We start from the raw sequence: 23,338 nt of genomic DNA on the forward strand, positions 1-23,338 counted from the left end.
TTTATGTGCTGCAGTGAGGGACTGCTGATTGCAAGATGAGACGAGCTGCAGAGCTAAATCTATTTTAAGGGCTAATACCCACAGACGGATTATCGCTGCGGAATTCACAGCCAGACGCCCACCGCGAATTCTGCAGCAATGTCCGTGCATTGACATGCAATGGTAAGCGATTCTCCCCTGCCCACGAGCGAAAACCAACTGTGATTTTTCCGCTCATGGGGGAGAATCGCAGCATGTTCTATTTTGTGAGGAAAGTCGCACTGACTGCTTCCATTGCAGTTAATAGAAGCCGTCCGTCCCACGATACCCCTTGTTGTGGGCACAGCGGAAGCATTGTGGGAATCCGCGTCACTGACCAGTGTCGGAGCGTCATGCCCTTACTGCGCGGTCTCGCCGGACGAGAGACTTGCAACGGATCTGGACAGGTGAGTATATTTTACAGTCGGAATCCAACCCGGCCGTGGGCATGAGGCCAAAGTCAAATTCTACGCAATTGCTTGTTGATGCTGAAATGCTTCAGATTTTGTCACAGAAGTTTCTGCTGTGGAAAATCTGACCTTTCTGCTACATGTGAACACATCGTTAAACTGACTTTTTTTTTTTTTTTTCTCCTTTGCGGAATATTTGTGGTAGCGAGAAGTTGTATTGCTTGCTTGGCTCACTTTCTGGAGAATGCAAACACTCAAAATAGGCCTGCAGACGGCCAGGTTGGATCTCGTTGCGAAAATATTTGCAGCGGGATGCGAGCCGTGACCACTGCGGCTCACCTGCTCCTGGCTTTTCCCTGCTCTAAGTGCCCAGCCGGCGCATGTGCAGAGTGGAGCCGGTGTGTCACCGGTGACATTTCTCTGTGGGCGTCTGCGAGGCTCACACAGAAATAGGACATGCCGCGATTTGTTTACCGCTCTGGATTTCATGCAGTCAAATCGTGGCTGTATGCATAGGATTACATTATCTAATGCAATCCTATGGCAGCGGGCACGGGCGGAAATTCTGCAGGAAATCCTGCTCTGGAATTTCCGCCCATGTGCATTTAGCCATAAAGTGAGGGGGTCTCGAGGCCCAGGAGGCAGGAGCTGAGGGTCGAGGGGGTCTCGAGGCCCAGGAGGCAGGAGCTGAGGGTTGAGGGGGTCTCGAGGCCCAGGAGGCAGGAGCTGAGGGTCGAGGGGGTCTCGAGGCCCAGGAGGCAGGAGCTGAGGGTCGAGGGGGTCTCGAGGCCCAGGAGGCAGGAGCTGAGGGTCGAGGGGGTCTCGAGGCCCAGGAGGCCCAGGAGGCAGAAAAATTCTGACCTTTCTGCTACATGTGAACACATCGTTAAACTGACTTTTTTTTTTTTTTTTCTCCTTTGCGGAATATTTGTGGTAGCGAGAAGTTGTATTGCTTGCTTGGCTCACTTTCTGGAGAATGCAAACACTCAAAATAGGCCTGCAGACGGCCAGGTTGGATCTCGTTGCGAAAATATTTGCAGCGGGATGCGAGCCGTGACCACTGCGGCTCACCTGCTCCTGGCTTTTCCCTGCTCTAAGTGCCCAGCCGGCGCATGTGCAGAGTGGAGCCGGTGTGTCACCGGTGACATTTCTCTGTGGGCGTCTGCGAGGCTCACACAGAAATAGGACATGCCGCGATTTGTTTACCGCTCTGGATTTCATGCAGTCAAATCGTGGCTGTATGCATAGGATTACATTATCTAATGCAATCCTATGGCAGCGGGCACGGGCGGAAATTCTGCAGGAAATCCTGCTCTGGAATTTCCGCCCATGTGCATTTAGCCATAAAGTGAGGGGGTCTCGAGGCCCAGGAGGCAGGAGCTGAGGGTCGAGGGGGTCTCGAGGCCCAGGAGGCAGGAGCTGAGGGTTGAGGGGGTCTCGAGGCCCAGGAGGCAGGAGCTGAGGGTTGAGGGGGTCTCGAGGCCCAGGAGGCAGGAGCTGAGGGTCGAGGGGGTCTCGAGGCCCAGGAGGCAGGAGCTGAGGGTCGAGGGGGTCTCGAGGCCCAGGAGGCAGGAGCTGAGGGTCGAGGGGGTCTCGAGGCCCAGGAGGCAGGAGCTGAGGGTCGAGGGGGTCTCGAGGCCCAGGAGGCAGGAGCTGAGGGTCGAGGGGGTCTCGAGGCCCAGGAGGCAGGAGCTGAGGGTCGAGGGGGTCTCGAGGCCCAGGAGGCAGGAGCTGAGGGTCGAGGGGGTCTCGAGGCCCAGGAGGCAGGAGCTGAGGGTCGAGGGGGTCTCGAGGCCCAGGAGGCAGGAGCTGAGGGTCGAGGGGGTCTCGAGGCCCAGGAGGCAGGAGCTGAGGGTCGAGGGGGTCTCGAGGCCCAGGAGGCAGGAGCTGAGGGTCGAGGGGGTCTCGAGGCCCAGGAGGCAGGAGCTGAGGGTCGAGGGGGTCTCGAGGCCCAGGAGGCAGGAGCTGAGGGTCGAGGGGGTCTCGAGGCCCAGGAGGCAGGAGCTGAGGGTCGAGGGGGTCTCGAGGCCCAGGAGGCAGGAGCTGAGGGTCGAGGGGGTCTCGAGGCCCAGGAGGCAGGAGCTGAGGGTCGAGGGGGTCTCGAGGCCCAGGAGGCAGGAGCTGAGGGTCGAGGGGGTCTCGAGGCCCAGGAGGCAGGAGCTGAGGGTCATTTTGCTAAATATGCCAGTAATCCTGCAGAGTGCTTTGGACAGCGCTTGGGGACACATTAAGGCTCTAATAAAATGGATATCTGGACACGGCACACGGCCTTTTCTCATTGTCTCAGAACTAGGCAATAACTTTGTGCAGATGATGGATGTTTGTAGGTTGAGATCATCTAGTTTTGAATCTGTTCATTAAAATTATAAATTGAGTTTTTTGTAATTTGTTTTACAGCAATTTTCCTGCATCCGTTTCACTTGACTGTTGGGCGTGTTTTTTAAGTCCATTTTTTCGTAATGGCCAACTTGAGCTAAATGTTTAAATCATAAAATGCACAACGGATGTGGGGGAAGAAACACGCTTTTTTTTAATCATGCACTGGGAACACAAAAAACAGCAATTCTTGCACTTTTTTTAGTTTAGTTTTTTTTCTTGCATTCCCAAGAATCTGGTTGCATTTTGGCATGATCGTAATGAAAATAGTGAAAATGCTATTTAAACAGCGGAAGTGTCAGAACTGTGTTTTTTGTTTTTGTTTGTGGTTTTTTTTTTTTTTTTTTTTTTACATTCCCCATAAATATCACTTAGTTTATGACATGGTTCAAGCTGTTAGTTGTGGCAACACTACCTAGAAGCTCTCATCCTGATAGCATTTTATGTGGGTTTTTTGTTTGTGTCCCATTAGAGAATTTGGAAGAAATGTGACTCTGCTTGTATAATACTTCTGTATTGCCCCTGCAATGACCACTGTGGCTCACCTGCTCCTGGTGTCTCCCAGCTGTGCTATGTGCCCGCTGCCGGCACATGCGCAGAGCGGAGCCGACGCATCACTAGTGACGTTTTTGTGTGCGGTTCTCTGCGAGGCTCTCACAGAGATGGGACATGCCGCGATTTGTTTACCGCACGTGTTATGCAATCCTATGGCAGCTGGCACGGGCAGAAATTCTGCGGGAAATTCTGCCACAGTGGCCTAAGTAAGTGACATTTGATTGCTACTCTTGCTGTGTTTTGCAGTAGTGGACGTTAACAATTTCTTACTCTTAGGAGGCCAGCATATTTGTGCAATGAGCTGCTTTGTGCAGGTAGCACACAGCTCCGTTCTTGCTGCAGTGGCCAGGCTTGGTATTGCAGGCCACATTCCCTTTTCACTTCAATGCCTATAATACCAGGCCTGGCCATTACAGTGGGAATGTAGCTGTCTGCTTCCTGTCAAAAAAAAAAAACAAATCCCATTCAAGGCTATGGGAGACTGCAAGCACAGCAGTGCGAAGAGTCAGATGTTCAGTGCGCCAAGTGGACTTTAGTGGCGGGAGCCGGGTGAGGAGTCTTTAAAAAATGACCCACTCCCTGTCACCTCATCTAACAGCACTATAACTTCCCTTAAAGACACTTTTACAGTACATGGAACGATTTGCTCCTATAGACCTGTAAGGCACTCCATTCTCATAGTCTTAAAGGGGTTGGTCACTCTTTACTTGACTGCAGGAAGCAACATTTTCTTCATCTTCACCTTGCACAATGCTGTTTTTTACATATAGAGTGCCAACCCTCTTTGACACAGTCCAAGTCACAACCAGCATGGAGCTCCTGTCCATAGCATGGCCGTTGACAGAGGGGTACTATACGTCCCCCGTTCATCAGCTGCCTCTATTTCATTACACTGCACATGTCATTGCACACTTGCTACTTCTGACACATGAACCGTGCTATTGGAGGCCACAAATGGATGGGTCTGGTCAAGTGTCCTTCCATCAGCGGCCATAATACGGACAGGAACACCAAGCTGACTGTGACTTGGACTGTGTCAAACAGCGGACAGTGCTGTTGACGTGTTGAAGGGTAAAGATATCAAAGTTTCTTGCAGCCATGTAAAAATAAGTACAAAGTGGCCGATGCCTTTTAGGAACATTTTCCTAATACGACCAGGTCATTCCGGTAACTTACTTCAGATGCTCCTACTGAATGCTTTACATGCAGTGTTTGCATAGTAACAGACTTGTAAGTCCATTTGTTTGCCATCTGATCTGGCTGTTGACAGTTTTTGGTAGATCTAGCCAACTATGGTGGGATCTGAGAACATGAATGGATTGGCAACAAGTATGTCAAATCTATGATCTGTTGGCTTGTGCATCTTGGTGTATGGAGGCCTTCCAACTGAACATCGATGGTGGAAAATCGGGCATGTTTGTCCCCGTGGGAGATAAACCACTGCCAGAGGTGTCTGGGAGCAGCTTATTATACTCGTTACATTGAAAACCTACAAGAGCTGAGCAGTGATGGCTACACCGAAACATAAAATAGCAAGGAGTCAATCAGCAGGAGAATAGACCCAACATCAATATCTTCTGGCCACCTCTAATTGGCCAGCACTGATCTGCTATATTATTTATTGTGCTGTAAATTTGGGATTCAATATTTTTTTCCTTTTGGTCATTAAAGGTTTTTTATTTAGTTTTTTAAATCCACCGAGCATAATGAATATCTCGCTATTTTCCCCTTTTCCTGTTTTTGTCTTAGATTTTATTTTCTGATTTCCCAATCGATTTGCATTTGACAAATAGTCCATGGAATGCGGTATTTCACTTCCGTAATTGAATAGGTTGGGTGCTAATCAGGAGTTCGCTGCCAAGTGTTAAAGCTATAAATCAGCTGGCTGTTCGGGAGAAGATGATAAAATGCACCTTACTATACATCTGCAAAGTACTCTATCACGGGAAATCAAACCACCTGGGAGGTCTACACTTGTTGGCTGCTGCCTCAATCTTTATTTCGGTTCTAGATGTTTTATTTATGCCAGTCAAAAGACTTTCGTGCCACCAATGTCTTGATTGATATACAACATCTGTTAATTATAAAGCTGCCTTTTCACTTTATAACATTTCAAGGAGGTCATGGAGCCAATCGCCCATTTCATGCAAAGTTATTCCAGGACAAATCGACCAAGGAGTAACACCTGACCATCTCCATTTTTTTTTTTTTTTTTTTTTTTTATGAAACCTTGAACGGGTTTGTTCACTACTAGAATGTGTACATGCAAAATCTTAATTTTCAGACTCATGGAGCCTTGGAGTCCAGAAATGCAGGGGGAGGGGTGGGGGGCAGTTTTCCAAATTTCGGGAAGGTGGTGTTTGTAGTTTTTGAGAAGAAGAAAAATCCTTAATGGAGACCAACTCTATACGGACTACCATTTTAAGGGTTATCAAATATGACCAAATACACCCAAGTATGCTTTATATAATGAGCTGGGTGAGAAATCTGCTTTTCGACATGCAATTTCATCAGCTACACAATCAATAATTAATGCTTTGAATGAATTAAGCACCATATTTATCACCTGTCAGTATCATCAATTATGCATTATTTTATTGTCAGAGGTCAAGAATCTTTTGTAGTTTGAGGGGGAAAAACCCTTTCGGAAATTTTGTAGTAAGAAACATCAATGTATTTTTTTTTCTAAGTTTTTCTCTCTGGGGTGGCTTGGTTAAATAAATTTAAAGTTCTAATTTTACTTTAACTTATTCTGGAATTAGTGTTTTGTAGTAATATGTAGATTTAGAACCTTTTCCTAAGAGAATACCACCTTGCACATCTTCCTATGTTCAAATAGTTTCTGAGATATCAAAAATGATGGTTCTCGATGACCTTTTGAAAATTAACCCCACCACCACCACATCCCCTGTATTTATCGAATCCACAGCTTGATGGGTCAGTAATTTTTGAGATTTTTTTTTATATACAGTCTAGTAATGAACAAATGTGCGAAGTTTTGAAAAAAAAATCGGAGATGATTAGATGTTGCCCCTTCGCTGATTTGACCTGGAATGACCCAGCAATCCTGATGGTCAAACCGTAGTTAAGTTTGTTGATGTGCTTTGATCAGAACCTTTTCTGAGTTCTTCATGGTACCATTGAATTTTTGTACAAAACAGTTTTTGTAATTTTTGAAAATATTAAAACCCTAGGACCCTGCTGTGAATTTTGCTAGCCATGGTGTGGAGTGGTTAATAATTTACTTTATGGATGCCATGTGTTGACAAAGACCCAAATTTGTGCTAAGAGGAAAAATTTTTTTGCAAGTTAGCTCAGATTCCAGGGCCTTCTAGCACAAGCTGGTCACAGGGCTCACAGCTTCAAGCCTTAGCAGTTAAGTTAGTGCTCAGGGAATTGCAAAGAACCTCCCCATGAAAATAAGTATTTACGAGGTGCCAATTAAAATAAATGGACTCCTATTGTTTTTAAGGGGTGTCTTCAGTGATAATGGCAAAAACTCTGCTGGAAATTCATCTGAGCTTTGGCTAATGGAGAGGTTTTCAGAGTAGGGAATCTTCTGTCAGTTTGTTCTATAGTAGGGCATGATAAGCTGTTGGCTGAAGCATACAAGCCATTTACACCAACAGGCGACTCAATTCATTGGCATTGGCATGAATATTAGGGGTTGCTTTAAAAAAAAAAAAAAATTTACCTCCTAGAATATTCCAGAACATTTGTTACCAGTTTTAGAAAAATGTGTGAAAATGCATGCTTGTAGTTTAAACTATTGTGACATGTGTATATATGTGACCTCACATCAGTTATATGCATGTATAATATTAACAGATAACCCTAAGCATCGGAGATCACATCTGTGTGCATGCCGTTAAGGAGACAATATCTGGCATTTGGCCTCATTCCACAGTGTGTATTGGCACAGAACAACTCGAGTCCTTGATAATGATCTCTTTGAAAAGTCAGGCTGGATATGAAGCCAACCAAACAGATTGTCGTGAAGCCTGTCATGCTCTCGCCACATGCTTCTAGATGTGTATTGTCAGCAGAAAATATCAACGTATGAATAATAAACTCTTCCCAAGTTTAACAAGAATTCTGACCAAAGGGGTAATTTGTAGCCTGTAGGCCTAATGCAAAATCTGGAATAGCCCTTCCACTCGCACCATGTGCCATTTATATTTTTGGTGCATTTTTTTTCATGACGGAAGGGCTTATGCTTGCCCCTGTTCCCCCTAGGTACAGTTGTGGAGGAGTGGTAGGGTGCCTGCAATCTCAGACTTGCTGGACCAGGTCAGATCAACTACCACTAGCTTGGATTTACTGTTAGTTGGAGGGGTCATTCCTCAATGAGGATCGGTCACTTATTCATTTTGTTTTTTTTTCCTAGACTGTCTTCTGATTTTGTACCTCTTTTAATTGCTATTCTCTGGTGGCAGCCAGATTGTTTTTAACTGCAGCGCCAGCATTCAGCAAAATGCTTTACAGCAGCCTCATGGGCCGTTCATTTAGTTAAGACCCCATTGATTTTTGCGGGAGAATGTTGTGGGCATGCTCTGTGCAGGGAGGGGGAAGAAGGTGAGCCGTGACCTTCACTTGTTAATGCTGGATCCTGTGTTATCTATATACAGGTGTGATCTTTCATTGTAATCCTGTTAATGAAAAATGAGATACTGTAAAGTGTCCAACTATTATTAGGCTTGGGCCAGACTCGCAGGATTCCGCCTGTGAGCCCGGTTGGTGACCCTGCATACCTGCATAATCTGTATTGTGGATTACTGTGGCGGCTCGCCAGAGGTCATGTGCAGTACAGTGTTTTGGGTTTTTTTTGTTTTTTTATGTTTGTATCTTCCGATTATTTTTAAAATATATAGATTTGATGATTTTTAAAGTTTTCAAATCTCACAACGTTCTAAAATACCTTAACATTTGAAACTTGATAGATATAGTAGATCATTTTCTGATGCATGTTCCTTTTTTAATGGTGGTCATGCCCAAGAATAACACTACCATTTGTGTTACAGCTTATTCAGTCCCTCAATCTGAGGTTCTAAAATGACTATACTAAATTTATTTTTTTGTATATATTGGTAATCGCCATTTTGTGTGTGTGTGTGTGTGATCATAAGATTACACAAAGCTGTAAATTGCTGAATGACAGTCTTCCCTGACAAACCTTTGCATGACCCTCATCATTTCACATGCCACACAATTCCACTGTCATGAAGTATTGATCCATGTATTAAAGTTTCAGCCGTGGAATACATTGGTGTGTATAGGGGGATTATCTCGTGGATCTTATTGGATGTATCGTGATCTGGATCATGGTTTTCTCCAGCAGGCTTCGGGGTATTTTGTCGCTTCCGAATTGTATCGTGTGCACACATCGTGGAGCAAATTAGACACAAGCTATCAGCCTCATATCCAAAATGGCTCTCTGCCCAGAAACAGCCAGACAGGGCCTTTTATTGTACAGCATAACATGGGCGGGCAACAGGTTACATCAGTAACATATAGGATTCTCATTTGTCGGATCATATAGAATCCCCCCCCCCCTTCCTGCCCACCTTCTCTCAAGTCCAATGTATAAGCAAGTCTTTGTCTCACAAACATGTGCTCGAATGTGAAACTGAAAGTAAATATCTCTTTGTTCAAGAAGATTCTGTGTGGGGGATGGGGAGGACTGGGAGAACACTCAAGCAATAACATATAACACTGTGATTTAACTCTTTCCTTATGCAGCAGAGTTTCACATTAGGCTGAAGTCACAAAACACACAATACGTCTAGTGCAAATCGATAGACATTTTATACTAATTCATTATCATGTCTACTACAATAGAACGGTCATCATCAACGTCTTTTTACAAGACTCCATCTTTATCATGCACTGCAGAAAGATAGGGGAATGTTCTCAAGCTAAATGGGCCACAATTCTTCTCAGTTTGCACAGAACTCCCCAACATTGCCTTGCGCCACATTTGTGTGTTATGCACTTTTTGCCCCTAGCTCGACGAGGCAGCATGCCGTTGCTGAGAAGGGGTGGCGCTTTAAATGCACCAACATATGCAACACTAAGGGTCCTTTTACATGGGGCAAGATATTGCAATGATTGACTGCATTTTAATGCAGATGACTTGGTTATTATTCGGTTTACACGCGCAGATAGCTAAGACAGCCAATAGGTGGCGTAAAGTTCCTGAAGATGTGCCATATTTATCACCCAGCATGCAATACTTTGATAAGATTGCCCAGTAATTCAAGTAGGTATTTTGTTTTTTACTTTTTAATTTCGCGGAGCAGCTAGTAAAAGCGACACATTGTTCTGAGTGTCAAAGCCTGGCATGACAAAGGCGCACAGGTAGGGTCGGATCTGCCAAGTGATGGTTTGATCGTGAAGTAATGAGATAATGAAGGTAATTAATCCTATTTTGTCAGGTACTATAGTACCTCTTTAATCCTACACTGTCTGTCTTCTAGAAGGAACGCTGCTTCTATTTTTGTTTCTCTTTACGTTCGTCTGATGAAGTTGGTAATTGGGTCTAATATACTCCGGGGAGACGAGAGAATTACGAACTACCAAAGTAATCGTCCTTATTAAATAAGCATACATTGATGGAAAATGTATTACAATCATTTTGTCATTGCGTGATTTTTTTTATTCTTCCACACAATTAGTGTGACCGTAGACCATAGATGCAGCTTGAACCCCTCCTCCCCACGTAATTGTGGCGGGATCGGACAATCATCTAATGTGTATGGCAGTCTCCGGGCTCTTCTCTGATGTCCAACATCTGGGCAAATAAAGATCGGCTGTTGGCTTGCAGTTGCCCGATCCTTTTCTTCTAATGAGATAAGCTGCTGCCAGAGATGTCTGGTAGTGGCTTGCTCCATCAATTGCACCCACCATGATGGGTGTTTTTAATCTCATGTTCATGGGCTGTCTTAAAAAGAACCTGTCATCAGTTCTGTGGCTATGAAACAATCTACATCAATAAAGCAACAAAGTAATGCACATTTCTAAATTTATTTTTACACCACCTGCTGAAATCAAACCTTTTAAAAAGCAGGTATTCACATTGTCCGCACTGCATACAGATCCATGGTAAGCGGTCCGGTTAGCAGGCTGGATAGTCTCTATGGTGGGCTGGCCTGACCAACTTTGCTGGCCCGTGTACCTACTCAAACGCTGTCCCTCTCTGCTTTTGTATAGACAGTTGAACAGCGTCTTTGGCGTAAAATGGTACCCCATTCAATGCATATGATGGAGTGCTTACCTAGTTCCGAGCAAGGACAACCCGCCAGCACCCAGAGTCCATGTTTGCTGGGTATTGACGATGGTGGTCTTTTATCCCATCCGTATCCAGAGAGCCGCCGAGCAGAGTAGCATAAAGTAAAAAATCCTAATGCAACGTGTTTCAGCGCTTCATGTGCCTCTTTCAAACATTATAAAACAAATGGCACAGCACATATTTATTGTCAAATTACAATAAATTTTTACTTTATGCTATACCACATGTGGATTATTAATATGTAGCTGCAGTGGTAAACTTTATTCCCCCCCCCGATTCCCTTGGAGCGCGGAGGGAATTTTTCTGGGCCTTTATTGGACACTCTGCTATTGTGACATGAGACATCCTCCACTTCACTGTAATCAAACTCTTGCACATGTTTCGGGAACTTTGGAGCCGCTACATGGGCAGTTCATGGACATTGTGGACATTGTACAGTTTGTGGACAGATGCAGTAGACTCAACTACGCGTGCGCTGGCTTGGCGGGAATGTCTGGCACATACATGGGAGTTTGTTCACCATGTTAATGATGTGGAGGACATCTCCATGTCACAGTGGCAGAGAGGGGCGGCATTTGGGAAGGTACGCAGGCCAGCAGAGGGTATGGCCTGCCCACCAAACCGCTTGGTGAGGATTTGCTTGAATTGTGAATATTTTTTTTAAACGTACAATTTCACTAGAATGTAGCAAAATAACCTTGGAAATGTGTATTGGGGTGTATTTCCATGGGCGACGGCGATTTTGTTCTGAGTTTATCACACTTGTAAACCTGTGCTTTTTTTTTTTTTTTTTCTTGGGACCGCAATTCGTTTTTTGCGAGAAAAGTGCATTGTTGTACATTAAGTACAGTAACTAGTATCTCAGCATTACAGTTTATGGTATTTCTGCGCTGCCAGGACAACTGAACTACACCTCATGTCTGAGCACTATTTCATCGCAATCAGGGTATATAGCCAAGTGAATGTAAGCAATAGGGTTTGGGGGTTTTTTTTGTTTTTTTTTAAACCTACAGTAATTTATTGCTTCATTTCAGCTCACCTAAAAATAGTCACTGCTTGACTATCATCTGGTGTAAACTGGTAACCGTTTATTGGCTAGTCGCTGAAAGATAAACTTTACAGGGGCGTTATGCGACCACAAACATGAAGATCTGTGTAAAAGTACATCAATAACCGCGGTTTCTACATGAACAACCCACTGTAGGGACTTTTTCCAGCGACGATCCGAACAATAGTTGTCCCGTATAATCCCACCCCAATGTACTGCAAATGAGAAAATGTCTGCGGTCCGTGAGCCTCCAACACTATAGCACGTGGCGCCTATGGATTATTTACCCCTCCTACTTAAGTGACATCACTTGGAAACCTCCAAACTTTGTGAAGGAAGTGAGGCGAGCCCATCTGTTCTACTAGTGTGTGAACTCCACAAGTGTTGACAGGTTTCATGAGCTTTTACATGGGAGTAGCCTGCATTTTATCTATCGTTTCCCTTTTAATTGGCACCTCTGGGCATAGTGCAGCCTTTGTTTAGACCTTGTTATAGCAGTCAGACCAGAGATTAAGAGGCTTTTTAATTGATTCGCAAAAAAAGTAAATCTGATTTTTATTTTTTTTATTTTATTATTCCCTTAAATCCACATAGGTGCCGAGGCTTGTCGGCTTTAATTATTTTCTGTGCTGTCACACAGCGTGACATTTATAGATTCATTTGTTTGATTGTGCCAATAACAAAGCAATTGCTACTTGCAGAAGTACACTGTAAGATGAATGAAGTATTGTTCTACTTCAGCAATTTCCAAAATGTATTCATGTAGAAGATAAGTGATTATGACTTCTACCTTGGGGCGCAACCAACGCCTTCATTTCTCCATCTGACATCCGCTTTATTAACATTCAGAAGTGTATTTGTCTTGGGTCTCGTTCACATCAGTACTAGCTGTTTCCGTTCAGGGAGCAGGAAAGCTTCAACCTCTAACCGAATGGTTCAGAAATGACCCCATTGACTAATGTCGTCTATTTAGTTTCCAGCTGGTCGGTATTTTGCTGGTTTTGACTTTTCTTTTTTTGCCCTGTTTTTCAGAAAAAATGGGCTATAGCTGTCCTTAACAGAACCTCTGGCACTGATATGAACGAGCCCTTACTTTTTTTTTTTTTAAGGAAGGCAACTAGTATTAGGGTATGAGGTTCCATTTGGACAGACGAAAACCAAATGGAACCCAATATAGTCAAGGAAGTCCATTTGGCCCTGTTCAGAGCAGTGATATGACCGTTTGGTTCAGCAAGGTCTTACTGTGTTCTTTCTTCCCGAACGGAGCTGGATAATGGAAACCCCTAGCCCTGATGTGAAGGAGCTCTTACGCTACAGGAAAACTTCCTTTTTTTTTTTTTTTTTTTTTTTTTTTTAACAACCACTTACAATGTCCCTGTCTGATTTTTACAGATGGTGGCCACAACATCAGACAAAGACTTATATATCGACAACACTTCAGTTGAAGAATCCTCCGGAATATATCCTATTGATGATGATGACTACTCATCTGGTTCAGGATCAGGTAAAGTTCACATAATAAAAAAATGCTCCTTAAAATGTTAAAAAAACTGACCTTATTTAGCTACTGAGCATATGCGTTGACATTTGTAACTTGCTGCCCCCATACTTATGCATTAACCTTCTTCGTTTGTAATTAGTAGAAGAATGGAAGATAGGCGAAGATACGGTAGCAGTGTTTTTCTAATAGTGACACATGAACAAAAGTTTTTGCAGTCTTCATTAAAGGCTGGTTTAGACACAACGATTCTCGCTCAAAAATCGCTTAAAGCCGTCTTTTGAGTGAGAATATTTAGGTCTAACTGACATCTTTCAGTTTTCGTTAACGAGTCGCTGATCTTTCTCTTCCAGCATGCTGAAAATTAGTGATCAGTTATCAGTTTACAGCGGGATACAGCTGATACTATTGTTTCAGCTGTATACCGCTCCATGAACACAGCCGGGGTATGAAGAACAGAGCGGTCCAGCTGTGTTCTGCATACCCCGCACGGAGCGCACCGCTGTATACCAGCTGGGCACTCTGAGCAGAGAACAGCTGGATGCAGAAGACAAGTGGCCCCGCTTGTCTTCTGCATACTCCGCGCTTCCATTTATGGATAATTTTGTCTAACCATGGGTTGATAGTATACTTGGGTCTTAAGCAATGCTTGTGTAGTCTTTAACTCCTCAGAAGATGTGTTTATAGAGAAGCATGAAAGTGGAAAAAATTTATCTTTTGGCGCATGGTTTACACTCGTGGAGCAATCTTTCTCGAGAAAAACAAATTTATTAGTAACCAAGCTCCGAGTGGAGAATGCAGAAGACAAGATGGGTGGACCGCTGTGTTCTCCATACCCAGCCTGTCATCACGGAGAGGGATACAGCTAAAACAATAGTATCAGCTGTATCCCGCTGTGAATCCCTGATAAGGCTCATTGTTGTCTTTCAGCAAGATGAAAGCTAACGATGAGCGATGGCTTAACGAAAACTGCATGATGTCAGTGCAGTTAGACACGATTATCGCTTAGAAGATGGCTTTAGAGCAAACTGAACGATAATCGTTGTCTAAATGGGCCTTAATGCAAGATTATTGCTTAAAACTGTCAGTTTCTGATGAATTTTGAGCGATTTTGTGTAAATGGACTTAACACAAGGGTTCACTTACTTGACTCAATAAAACACATGGATGATACAACGGTTTGCATGCTAATCCTGCAGTGTAAAAGGGCTCAATACAAATTACTCGTTAGTTTAAATAGTTTACATGATAAATGTGCATTGTGAACGCATGCAGTGAGAAAATCACTAATTAGATCTTTCATGCAGACTTTATTGTTGGTGTTCCACTGTATCATTCCGTGTAAACACTCCGTCCATCTATGAACGAAGGCCCATTTACTGTGAATGAAAGCAAGCGGGTCGGAACGATGTTCTAATTTTTCAGACCTATTCCCAAAGTATAACTGGGTGTGAAGAGACAAACTATTAGGTAGCTTCTATCAAATTCTAGAGTCTGATATGTTTTGTATTAAAGGTCTACAAAGCCCAAAGAAAAACTACATGAACATAGTTTTTAAAACATTTATGTGTAATCTCTTATCAGGCGATCAAGACATTGACGACCCAGATCTTGCAGTACAACTTATGACCGTTAAAGCTCTTCCAGAAAATCCACCAACCAGTGATGCTCCAGTAGTGGAAAGTACTACACCAAAGATGCAAACAAGCATAGTCGCAAACCCAGAGGTATCTTTGACGCCCTACCTGTGTCTTTGGTGGTGGAGGGGGTTGTATTTTTTGGTGGTTTTGTTTTTTTGTTTGGGGAGGGGGGGGGGGTTCTTTTTTTTTTCTTTTTTTTTCATTCTAATTTTTCATTTTATGTTTTGGTTTTGATCTATTTCTGTGATCTGTGAGTCATGATAAAACGATATTTGCCATGTGATTTGCTTTTTAGTGTAGTAATGCAAAACTTTTGAATGACCTGTCCTTTTATGTGAAGATCTTGGGTTATTTACATCAGACTTCTCTTCTTTCTTAAAGGCAGTCCTTTTTCTTACAAAATGACTCCTTACTCTTGTTTTATCAGTGCGCTGAATTCATAAGGAGAGCCCATTTACTCTTGAATGTCTGTAGCCTCTGTATAAGGCCATATTCACATGGGCGATTTTTCCATGCAAGTTGACCGATTTCTGAGATGAACAGATCTTGCATGGGAAAAGAACCTATAAATTTGAATGGGTTAATTCTCACAAGCAATTTTTCGCTTGGACCAATAATCTGAGTTAGAAAAATTGCTGCATGTTCTATTTTTAGGCAATTCTTGCTAAAGAATTGCCCATCATTTTCTATAGGAGTGTGAAGACCATTCATTACAGTTGCATACGATGCAAGTGCAATCAGTTTTTAAAGCATTTTGCTAATGGAGCCACATGTGGTGGTTTTTTTCCCCCCCATGCACCTGGAAAAACGTGCATTAACCTGATGGAAACCCATTTTTAGCTTAAAACAAAAAAAAAAAAAACTCATTATACATGCATGAACATCGCCGGTAAAGAGGTCCGTTTTTCACTGACCTACGTTAGTCATCCATGTAAATACGCCCTAACTTTTAAAAGCGAGGCAGACACAACTAAGGATGTAACTAAAGTGGATGTAGAGGATTCCATTGCATTGAGGCCATTAACGGGAAGGTGTGCACGCTCCCTTCTGACAAGAGTCAAGCTTGATGTGCACATACCAACTTCAACAGGAAACCAGTTAAGAAAAGAGGCTCCACAGACTTCGTCACCTAAACTATAGTCACCATATCTTTAATTTATGGTGCTTATAATCTGACAGGTTTAGGCCTCAGCCATGAGAAGACCAGTAGTATAGATGATGATTATGGGGGCCTGTTACAGACTTTGCATTGGGCCCTACAGCTTCAAGCTACACCTCTGCTGAGACTAGTGGAAAAACCTGGGAAGTAAGGTGGGGTCAATGCTCTGCAGGAGTCCAGGGTATTGTATTTAGTGAGAGATTGCAAAAGAAATACTAGTGGTGGGAGCTGGTACCAAAAGAAACCGGAATCTTCTGGTTGACTGAGTGTTCTGTTGCTAGGTGAATGTCTGCCGAACCCTTCTGAGGCGGTATGCCACCTTACACTCTTGGAAGGTTGTGGTCAGCTTTAGTGATTTTTCCCAACAAGTTGTTGAGGTTTTTTTTGTATGTTTTTTTTGTCCATTTTGTGATTGCTGATTTTTTATACAAACCGCGCACAGTCATAAGCTTTAGTTGCCTTTTCCACTGCTCAAAGCACTCGTGCAAAAAAGTCGTAAGTCTGGCTTGCATCACAATCGAGTGACTGGCTCTTCCATCATAACAACGGACCTGCTCCCACAGTGCTGAGTTTTAAGCAACTTATGACAAAAAACGGAGTTGTTGGAAAAGAGTGAACCTTTTATGTGTGTGATTGTACTATTGAGGCGCTCATCCCTAGCTCTCCAAACAGTCATCATCAGTACCCAAACTAAACCTAGATTAGTTGCTGAAGACAACTCGGTTCCACTCTGTAAGCAGTCCAGTTTAGTCATTCATGACTCTGATACCCACCCATAGTCTCTTCAGTTTACAGCAAAGTCAGTACACTTAATGGTCGCCGGGAGGCCAAATGTTCTTCAGCCAAGTGCCTGGAAATGGTTTAGATACAGCGGCCGTTAACGATGGTGCCCCCCTCTCCAACTCGGCGAATTAAATCTTTGATTGCATCATAGAGCTGTCTAGTGGTCAACAAGCTCTACAGAAGCTTAAAGAAAGACGTCCACTATGTAGCCACTTCTAGGGCCTCGGGTCATGAGACTGTTCATCTAATCAAGCCACCACTCTAATCATTTGCGTATCTGCCTGAGGTTAAACTGCATGCTAAATTTTGCAAACAAAATTATAACAACTCCTAGGGGCTTGGTTTTTTTTGGGGGGGGGGGGGGGGCGGGGGTTGTGTATTTATAATATGCCAAGGACAGCCTTTTATACGCTTTAAAGACATGGGGTTAGTTTTAAGTACTTTTTAATTTTAGAGAACTCTTATTTCAAATCTTTGCCTTGGTATCTTTTGTGTTTTTTTTTTTGTTTTTTTTAACCTTATACTTAAGTGTTTAAAATGTAAGTGGCCAACAACCTTTGTGCCGGTAAACTAGCATCAGCCACCTTGTCATGTAAGAAAATTTAACAAGCTGGCCACCTTTTTATAATCCAATATGCATTTCTTGTTTAGGATTCTGAGGAAGCCAGTGATACAAAACTCTTAGAACGTAATCCCAGCAGTGAGGTAGATGTGTACACAGAGAAGCAGTCAGAGAACCTATTCCACAGAACAGAAGTACTTGCAGGTATGTTGTTGGGTATGAATGTGTCTACTGCTCAAATTGTGTTAAAGCTGCAAAAAAAGGCAAAAAGATTCTGCTTATTTGAATTCCACCCTGTTTGGCTCAATGCATACTAGCCCTATACAAATTCATCCAGATTTTCTGACCAAGCATAATCCTAGAAAAGCAAAACCCTCCCGAGAGCCTCACTCACTGCAAAACTCCAATCCTGGCATTTAATCCTCCCTTTTACTGGAGATCACTGGCTGGCATCACTATGAAGTTGGCTCAAGACCTGACAAAGGTCCCTGGGGCTGCATCTTGTTATTGAACAGGTGCCTATTCATAATTTTAAGCACAGGCATAATTTGATGGCATACTTAAGAAAAACCATAAATGGCACTTTAAATTTAAAAGAAAATGCAAAATTAAACTGAAAGACTTTTTTTAATTTTTTTTGTAGAAAGGACCATATTAAATTGTTAGTAGACATATATTTAGGTAACCCCTATATATTTTAGTATCCGTACAACTATAATATGTCCTATAAATAGAAACTATACAATATAGGTCATTGATAAGAAGGGGAAAAAAAGCAAGCCTGAAATGCTTTGCTACCCCTAAGTTAAAGGGAGGGTTTCCCTTATCGGAATCTCCCCAGACCCAGAATATAGACACTCAGAAGGAGAGCCGTTCTTACCGGTATTACAGGATGGCTGTCCTATAATCTACATTTTCCCTATAGCAGTTGCTGCATAAAAAATGTGTGGTGGACTGCAGCTTCATTTGGCTAAATCTGCTGATTGTCAGAGTGCCTACAGTGGTACTCAGGGCAATCGGCTGTTCATCCTGAGACTCGAATTCTGGGAGCAGTTGTACATATTGTCACAATCCCTTTTAACTTGATAAGAAATAAATGCTAAGCCATGATGGAATGGACATAGCAAAGTTTAACTTGACTTAGCATGGTAAGATAACTTTCTGTGCCACAGTGTTTGCCCTTTCAGTTGCTTAACAATGGCTTTTTCTGCGTTAAATGGGCATACCCAAGAGCACATTAAATGTAGAACACACTGAGCAATCAAACTCATACATTTTTTTAATACACCATATATAGATTTTTATTATTTTTTTTTTTTTATTACTTTTTTTAGTTTATTTTAGTTTATTTTTTTTGTTTTGTTTTTTTAAACTTAAAAAAAAACAAAACCCCAGTCTTGACTTATTGCCCGCCTAGTTCTCTGGTCAAGAAGGGCCAGTTTAGCATGTCTTCACATTTTTATAAGTGCTCTGTCCCTTTCTGCAGGACACAAGGTCAGCATGTGCAGAGCAGGCAGTGTCTCTGCTCTCTCTCCCCTGCATAGAATAAGCTCAGAGCCCACTCCTCTGACTAAAGGTTAACCACTTAATGTATGTAGGTACAGAGTTAGTCTTTTCAGGGTTGTGAGTGGTTTTGCTAAGCTTCACCCCGCTCCCCCTCTTCACACTCGCTCTCCCCCTGATATTTACAAGGGGTTGCAGTACCTTTATATGGGACTGTCTGGAACGGCTGTCGGGTGCTTCAGTGACAATGATTATTGCTCCTGTGCTTTTAAACAGGAACAATGATCACTCACTGAATGGAGGTGGAACATGCCGGAAGTGTCTTCCAGTCATCTACTTCGATTCAGAGTAAGCAGACAATCATTCATAGATTGACTGCCTGTTTACACAAGCCAACAGTTGCTTTTTAGGTGAGCTAAAAACCTAGCAACTGTGATTGTCGCTCACTTGCCTTGTAGGGTCTAATGTCCACCGGGACAACTGTTGGCCCATATAAAAGTACCCAAAGGCTGCTCCAATTAGTGGAGTGTTAAGAGCCAGGGTGGAACCAGCAAGCAGAAGGTTTTTCAGGGGGCCAAACTGTTCCGTCTTATGGCGGAGCCAAACTGTGCCGAACAGATCCCCGTTGACTATAATGGGGTCTTTTTTTATTTCCATCTAGCAGTTCAGCATTTTGCCAGAGTTTACAGGACATAATGGCGCTGCTATTTCGTCCTGTTTTCTATCAGAAATTGGCATTGGAGGTTCCAAACGGAATGATGCGAACAAACCCTTACACAAGTTAAACTTTAAAATTGGGAATAGTCGTGCAGATTTTATTTTTTATACATAAATACACACAGATTTAAAACAGTCACAGAAAATGCACAATATATGCCATAAATGCCCAATTGGCAGCCCTAAGACATTTTTCTATCAGAAAAATGGAGGTCTCTCCACCTGTTTGCCAATTTATGCTCGCTGTGTTCTTCATAGGAGTCAATGAAGACATGTCCACAATTCAAGAATATTTTAGAAATACTCCTTTTGCAAGTGTGAATCAGGAGTGGCAGTCAGAGGACACCTGTTAATTTATGCAGTCTGTATTCCCCATAAAAGTCCATGGAGGATTTGTCTGTTAGGATTATGGAAAGGCAATTCTCCATTGACTTATATGAAGGTCTCTAGCAGGAATTGTCGAATGGTCCTCTATGGACCCTTGTTCTCCCACCTCTGGCATTATTGGTGTATCCTGTGCATATATGATAACGAAGGGGATAAGTATGCATGTTTTGTCTTGCTTAGTTCCAATGTCCTAAAATATTACAACTAGAGATGAGCGAGTATACTCGCTAAGGCACATTACTCGAGCGAGTAGTGCCTTAGCCGAGTATCTCCCCGCTCGTCTCTAAAGATTCGGGGGCCGGCGGGGGAGAGCGGTGAGGAACGGAGGGGAGATTAACACCCCCCACCCCCCGCTCTCCGCCGCAACTCACCTGTCACCCACGCCAGCACCCGAATCTTTAGAGACGAGTGGGGAGATACTCTGCTAAGGCACTACTCGCTCGAGTAATGTGCCTTAGCGAGTATGCTCGCTCATCTCTAGTTACAACCCATAACTTACAAGGGATGGTCTTTTCATAGTACTTGCATTTAAAACCGAGTGGTTGTATATGCACATGTTGGCTGACTACTTTTGCAGAAAATAAGCCCGCTGACTCTGTACTCTATCATGTATTGGGGTAATCGTTGCATGCAACTCAAAGGATAAACCTTCAGTATTCACTGGACCAATGCCCCTTCTGACATAACACCTATCTAATCTCCTTTTGCAGCGGTCATTGCTGGTGGCGGCATCGGCTTCCTTTTTGCAGTCTTCTTAATTTTGCTGCTGGTTTACCGTATGAGAAAGAAGGATGAGGGCAGCTACGACCTCGGAGAACGAAAACCATCCAGCGCTGTCTACCAAAAGGCACCAACTAAAGAGTTTTATGCATAAAATCTACTACTATAGTGTCTCTTTTTATGAGATCACTGAACTTCTTTGTTTTTCTTTTAAATAAAGCTTTTGCATAGAATAATGAAGATTTCATTTTTTTTTTTTTTTCATTAAAGAGCCTCGGAGGCACCTTTTATGATATGAGAAAAAAATCCCATTGTATTTAAAAAAAATAATAAAATAAAACACAAAAAAAAACAAAAATGAAAATTCTTTTCATGTATACTTTAATAATAAAAGTGAAACAAATTTCTTTCATTTTTGAGTGAGTAGCAGTGGCAGAGTATTCTCTTCTAAGACCATTAGGTATTCGCCAAAATGTCTGACCTTTTTATGCATAAAAAAATAGACAAAAAGCAGTTTCTTTTTCACTCATCGGGTCTCTGAAAGGTTGTTGAATATTTTTCGCATGTCTCAAATCTTTCAAAAATTTTAGTTCTATTTCATTAATTTATCTGTTTCCAAATAAATGCCTTTTAGTAGTTGTCATGGTGCAATTGTCTTAGAACTCGGATATACAGTATAGTGTAAATGTACTTTTTTTTTTTCCTTCCTATGTAAACATAAAAAATCTGTATAAATCTGTGTAATGATATTCAATTTTTTACACTACGCTGTTTGTTTTTCTGTTTTTTTTCAGTGTACTTCCTGACCGATTTTATGCTGACTAATGTGTAAAAAAGAAATGAAATATCTGTATACAAGCTGTTACTTACAGTAGTAAGCTACTCTTTAAAGGTGCATTTTCTCTTAAATGAGATTAGTTTTCGTTAATTTTTAGGGTCCTCTGCAGTACTCACGTTGTATCTAAGGTTTACAGGAGAGAATGTCATTTTCCACCCATTTAATACAATTTTTTTTCTTACAAGAGTTTAAAAAAATCAAATTTGTAGATCCTGTAGGTGAAGACTTTTTTTTTTTTTTTGTCTGTTTCTCTTCCCATAATTCCTGAAAGATTCTTAATTTTTTTTTTTCAATCCAGGAATAAAGGGAAGCTATATATTTTTGTATACAGTTTTGTGTAACCAGCTTTAGTTTAGTAGTATGGTTTGGAATTTTTCAAAATGTATTGCTTTAAGTTTTTGGTTTTTTTTTGTCCTAACTTTAGTCATTGCCTATTGATTTCCAAATTAGAATATGGCATCGGTAGAGTTGAGGGGTTGGGAGCCTCACCAATTATCTTTTTAAAAAGCGGATCTAGAGCTTGGTAATTGATCTGTCCACTTTGGTTATGACTCGCCTAGTGCCAGCATTCCTTAGTGGGCAACACCAGATTCCAGACAGCCGTTAGTACAACTTTTTGTCACTTTTTTTTTTTTTTTTTTCTTAATTTCTATTTAAATTAGATTTGGAAAACTTCTCTGGTTTGAAATTTCAGCTCACATGCTTTTTTTTTTTTTGCACTTGTTGAATAACTAACATTAATGTCTATGTTCAGTCTATGGCTGTAACACAGGGTGTAGAAATGAAGATTATAGCCGTAGACTTGACTGGAGTGTAGATATCAGAGAGGTACTTCTATTTTGTCTTTGCGACACCTTTTTTCTGGCAGTGATTAATTGCTGAATACATTTTTGAGGTCCGTTCCCTTTAAAAAGTATAGTGTCCTTTTTAAAGGGTTGTTTTTTAGTGTTAAAATAATCAGAAATGGAAACTTATTCTCTCCAATTTATAAAAGAAGCCTTAGAAATGATGATCAGTTCATTTCATTTTAGGAGTGGATGCACCTTTACCGACTCCTGTACAGGAGTGGGCCAGTCATACATTGCATATACTGATGTGCGGGTGAATCTGGCTGCAAATGTATTACATATATGATGAACCAGAATGAGATATTAGGAGACTCTTCGGGAGTTAGAAAGCCACAGGATGCTTAAATCCTGGCATGGACAATGGGGATGAGCCAAATCCAAAGACTATAACAGTATTCTGACAGAGTTGCAGAAGTCCATGGCCACTGTACAAACTCCTTCCCATTATGTTTCTTTTTCTGAAGGTACGACTAAGTTTTGAGAGCAATTTTTGTCGTTTTCACCATGCATTTAAATTGTAAAGTCTTTTTAAGCCTTTGAAGTGCCTATGATTCCATGTAAATTGTTGCAGACTGTGTTAGAGTGTATGATGGTAAACAAAAAAAAAGTTGGTATTTTATAAGCACAGAAAAAAATTAATGGTAATTTTGTAGTCTTACATCAATAGACCTAAAATGTAACTTGGGAACATAAACACTACTAAATAAAAACATGTGGCCTAATAGTGGCTCTTATGTGTCATTATTTCTCATCACACTGCTTTGTAATGGCAATCATGAATTAGGTTTATTTCTCCGGTTCTTTTACAGACTTTTATGAAAAGATGAAAAGTAAGAATTTTTTAGATCCGAGGTTGATTACAGAATAGCTTCTTTTGTGTTCAAGATAAAAAGAGAAAATCCTACTACAAATAAGATTAAATTCAACTCTAATCATTTGCCTATCTGCCTGAGACGTAACTGCATGCTGGGTTTTGCAGTAAAACAAC

General features: G+C 42.0%; 1 protein-coding gene across 1 annotated transcript in view; it reads left to right on the forward strand.

Moving 5' to 3' along the window:
• The window catches only part of SDC2 (syndecan 2), a 99,509-nt gene extending 76,437 nt beyond the window's left edge, over positions 1-23,072 (forward strand). The window contains exons 2-5 of the mRNA XM_066578367.1: positions 13,088-13,199; positions 14,778-14,920; positions 17,427-17,541; positions 20,655-23,072. Of these exons, the coding sequence (XP_066434464.1) occupies positions 13,088-13,199; positions 14,778-14,920; positions 17,427-17,541; positions 20,655-20,818 (534 nt within the window). The 3' untranslated portion in view covers positions 20,819-23,072. The remainder of the gene's footprint in view (positions 1-13,087; positions 13,200-14,777; positions 14,921-17,426; positions 17,542-20,654) is intronic.
• Positions 23,073-23,338: the final 266 nt, after the last annotated feature.

This window comes from Eleutherodactylus coqui, chromosome 9 (genome assembly GCF_035609145.1).
Source record: "Eleutherodactylus coqui strain aEleCoq1 chromosome 9, aEleCoq1.hap1, whole genome shotgun sequence".
In the NCBI taxonomy this organism is placed as follows: Eukaryota; Metazoa; Chordata; class Amphibia; order Anura; family Eleutherodactylidae; genus Eleutherodactylus; species Eleutherodactylus coqui.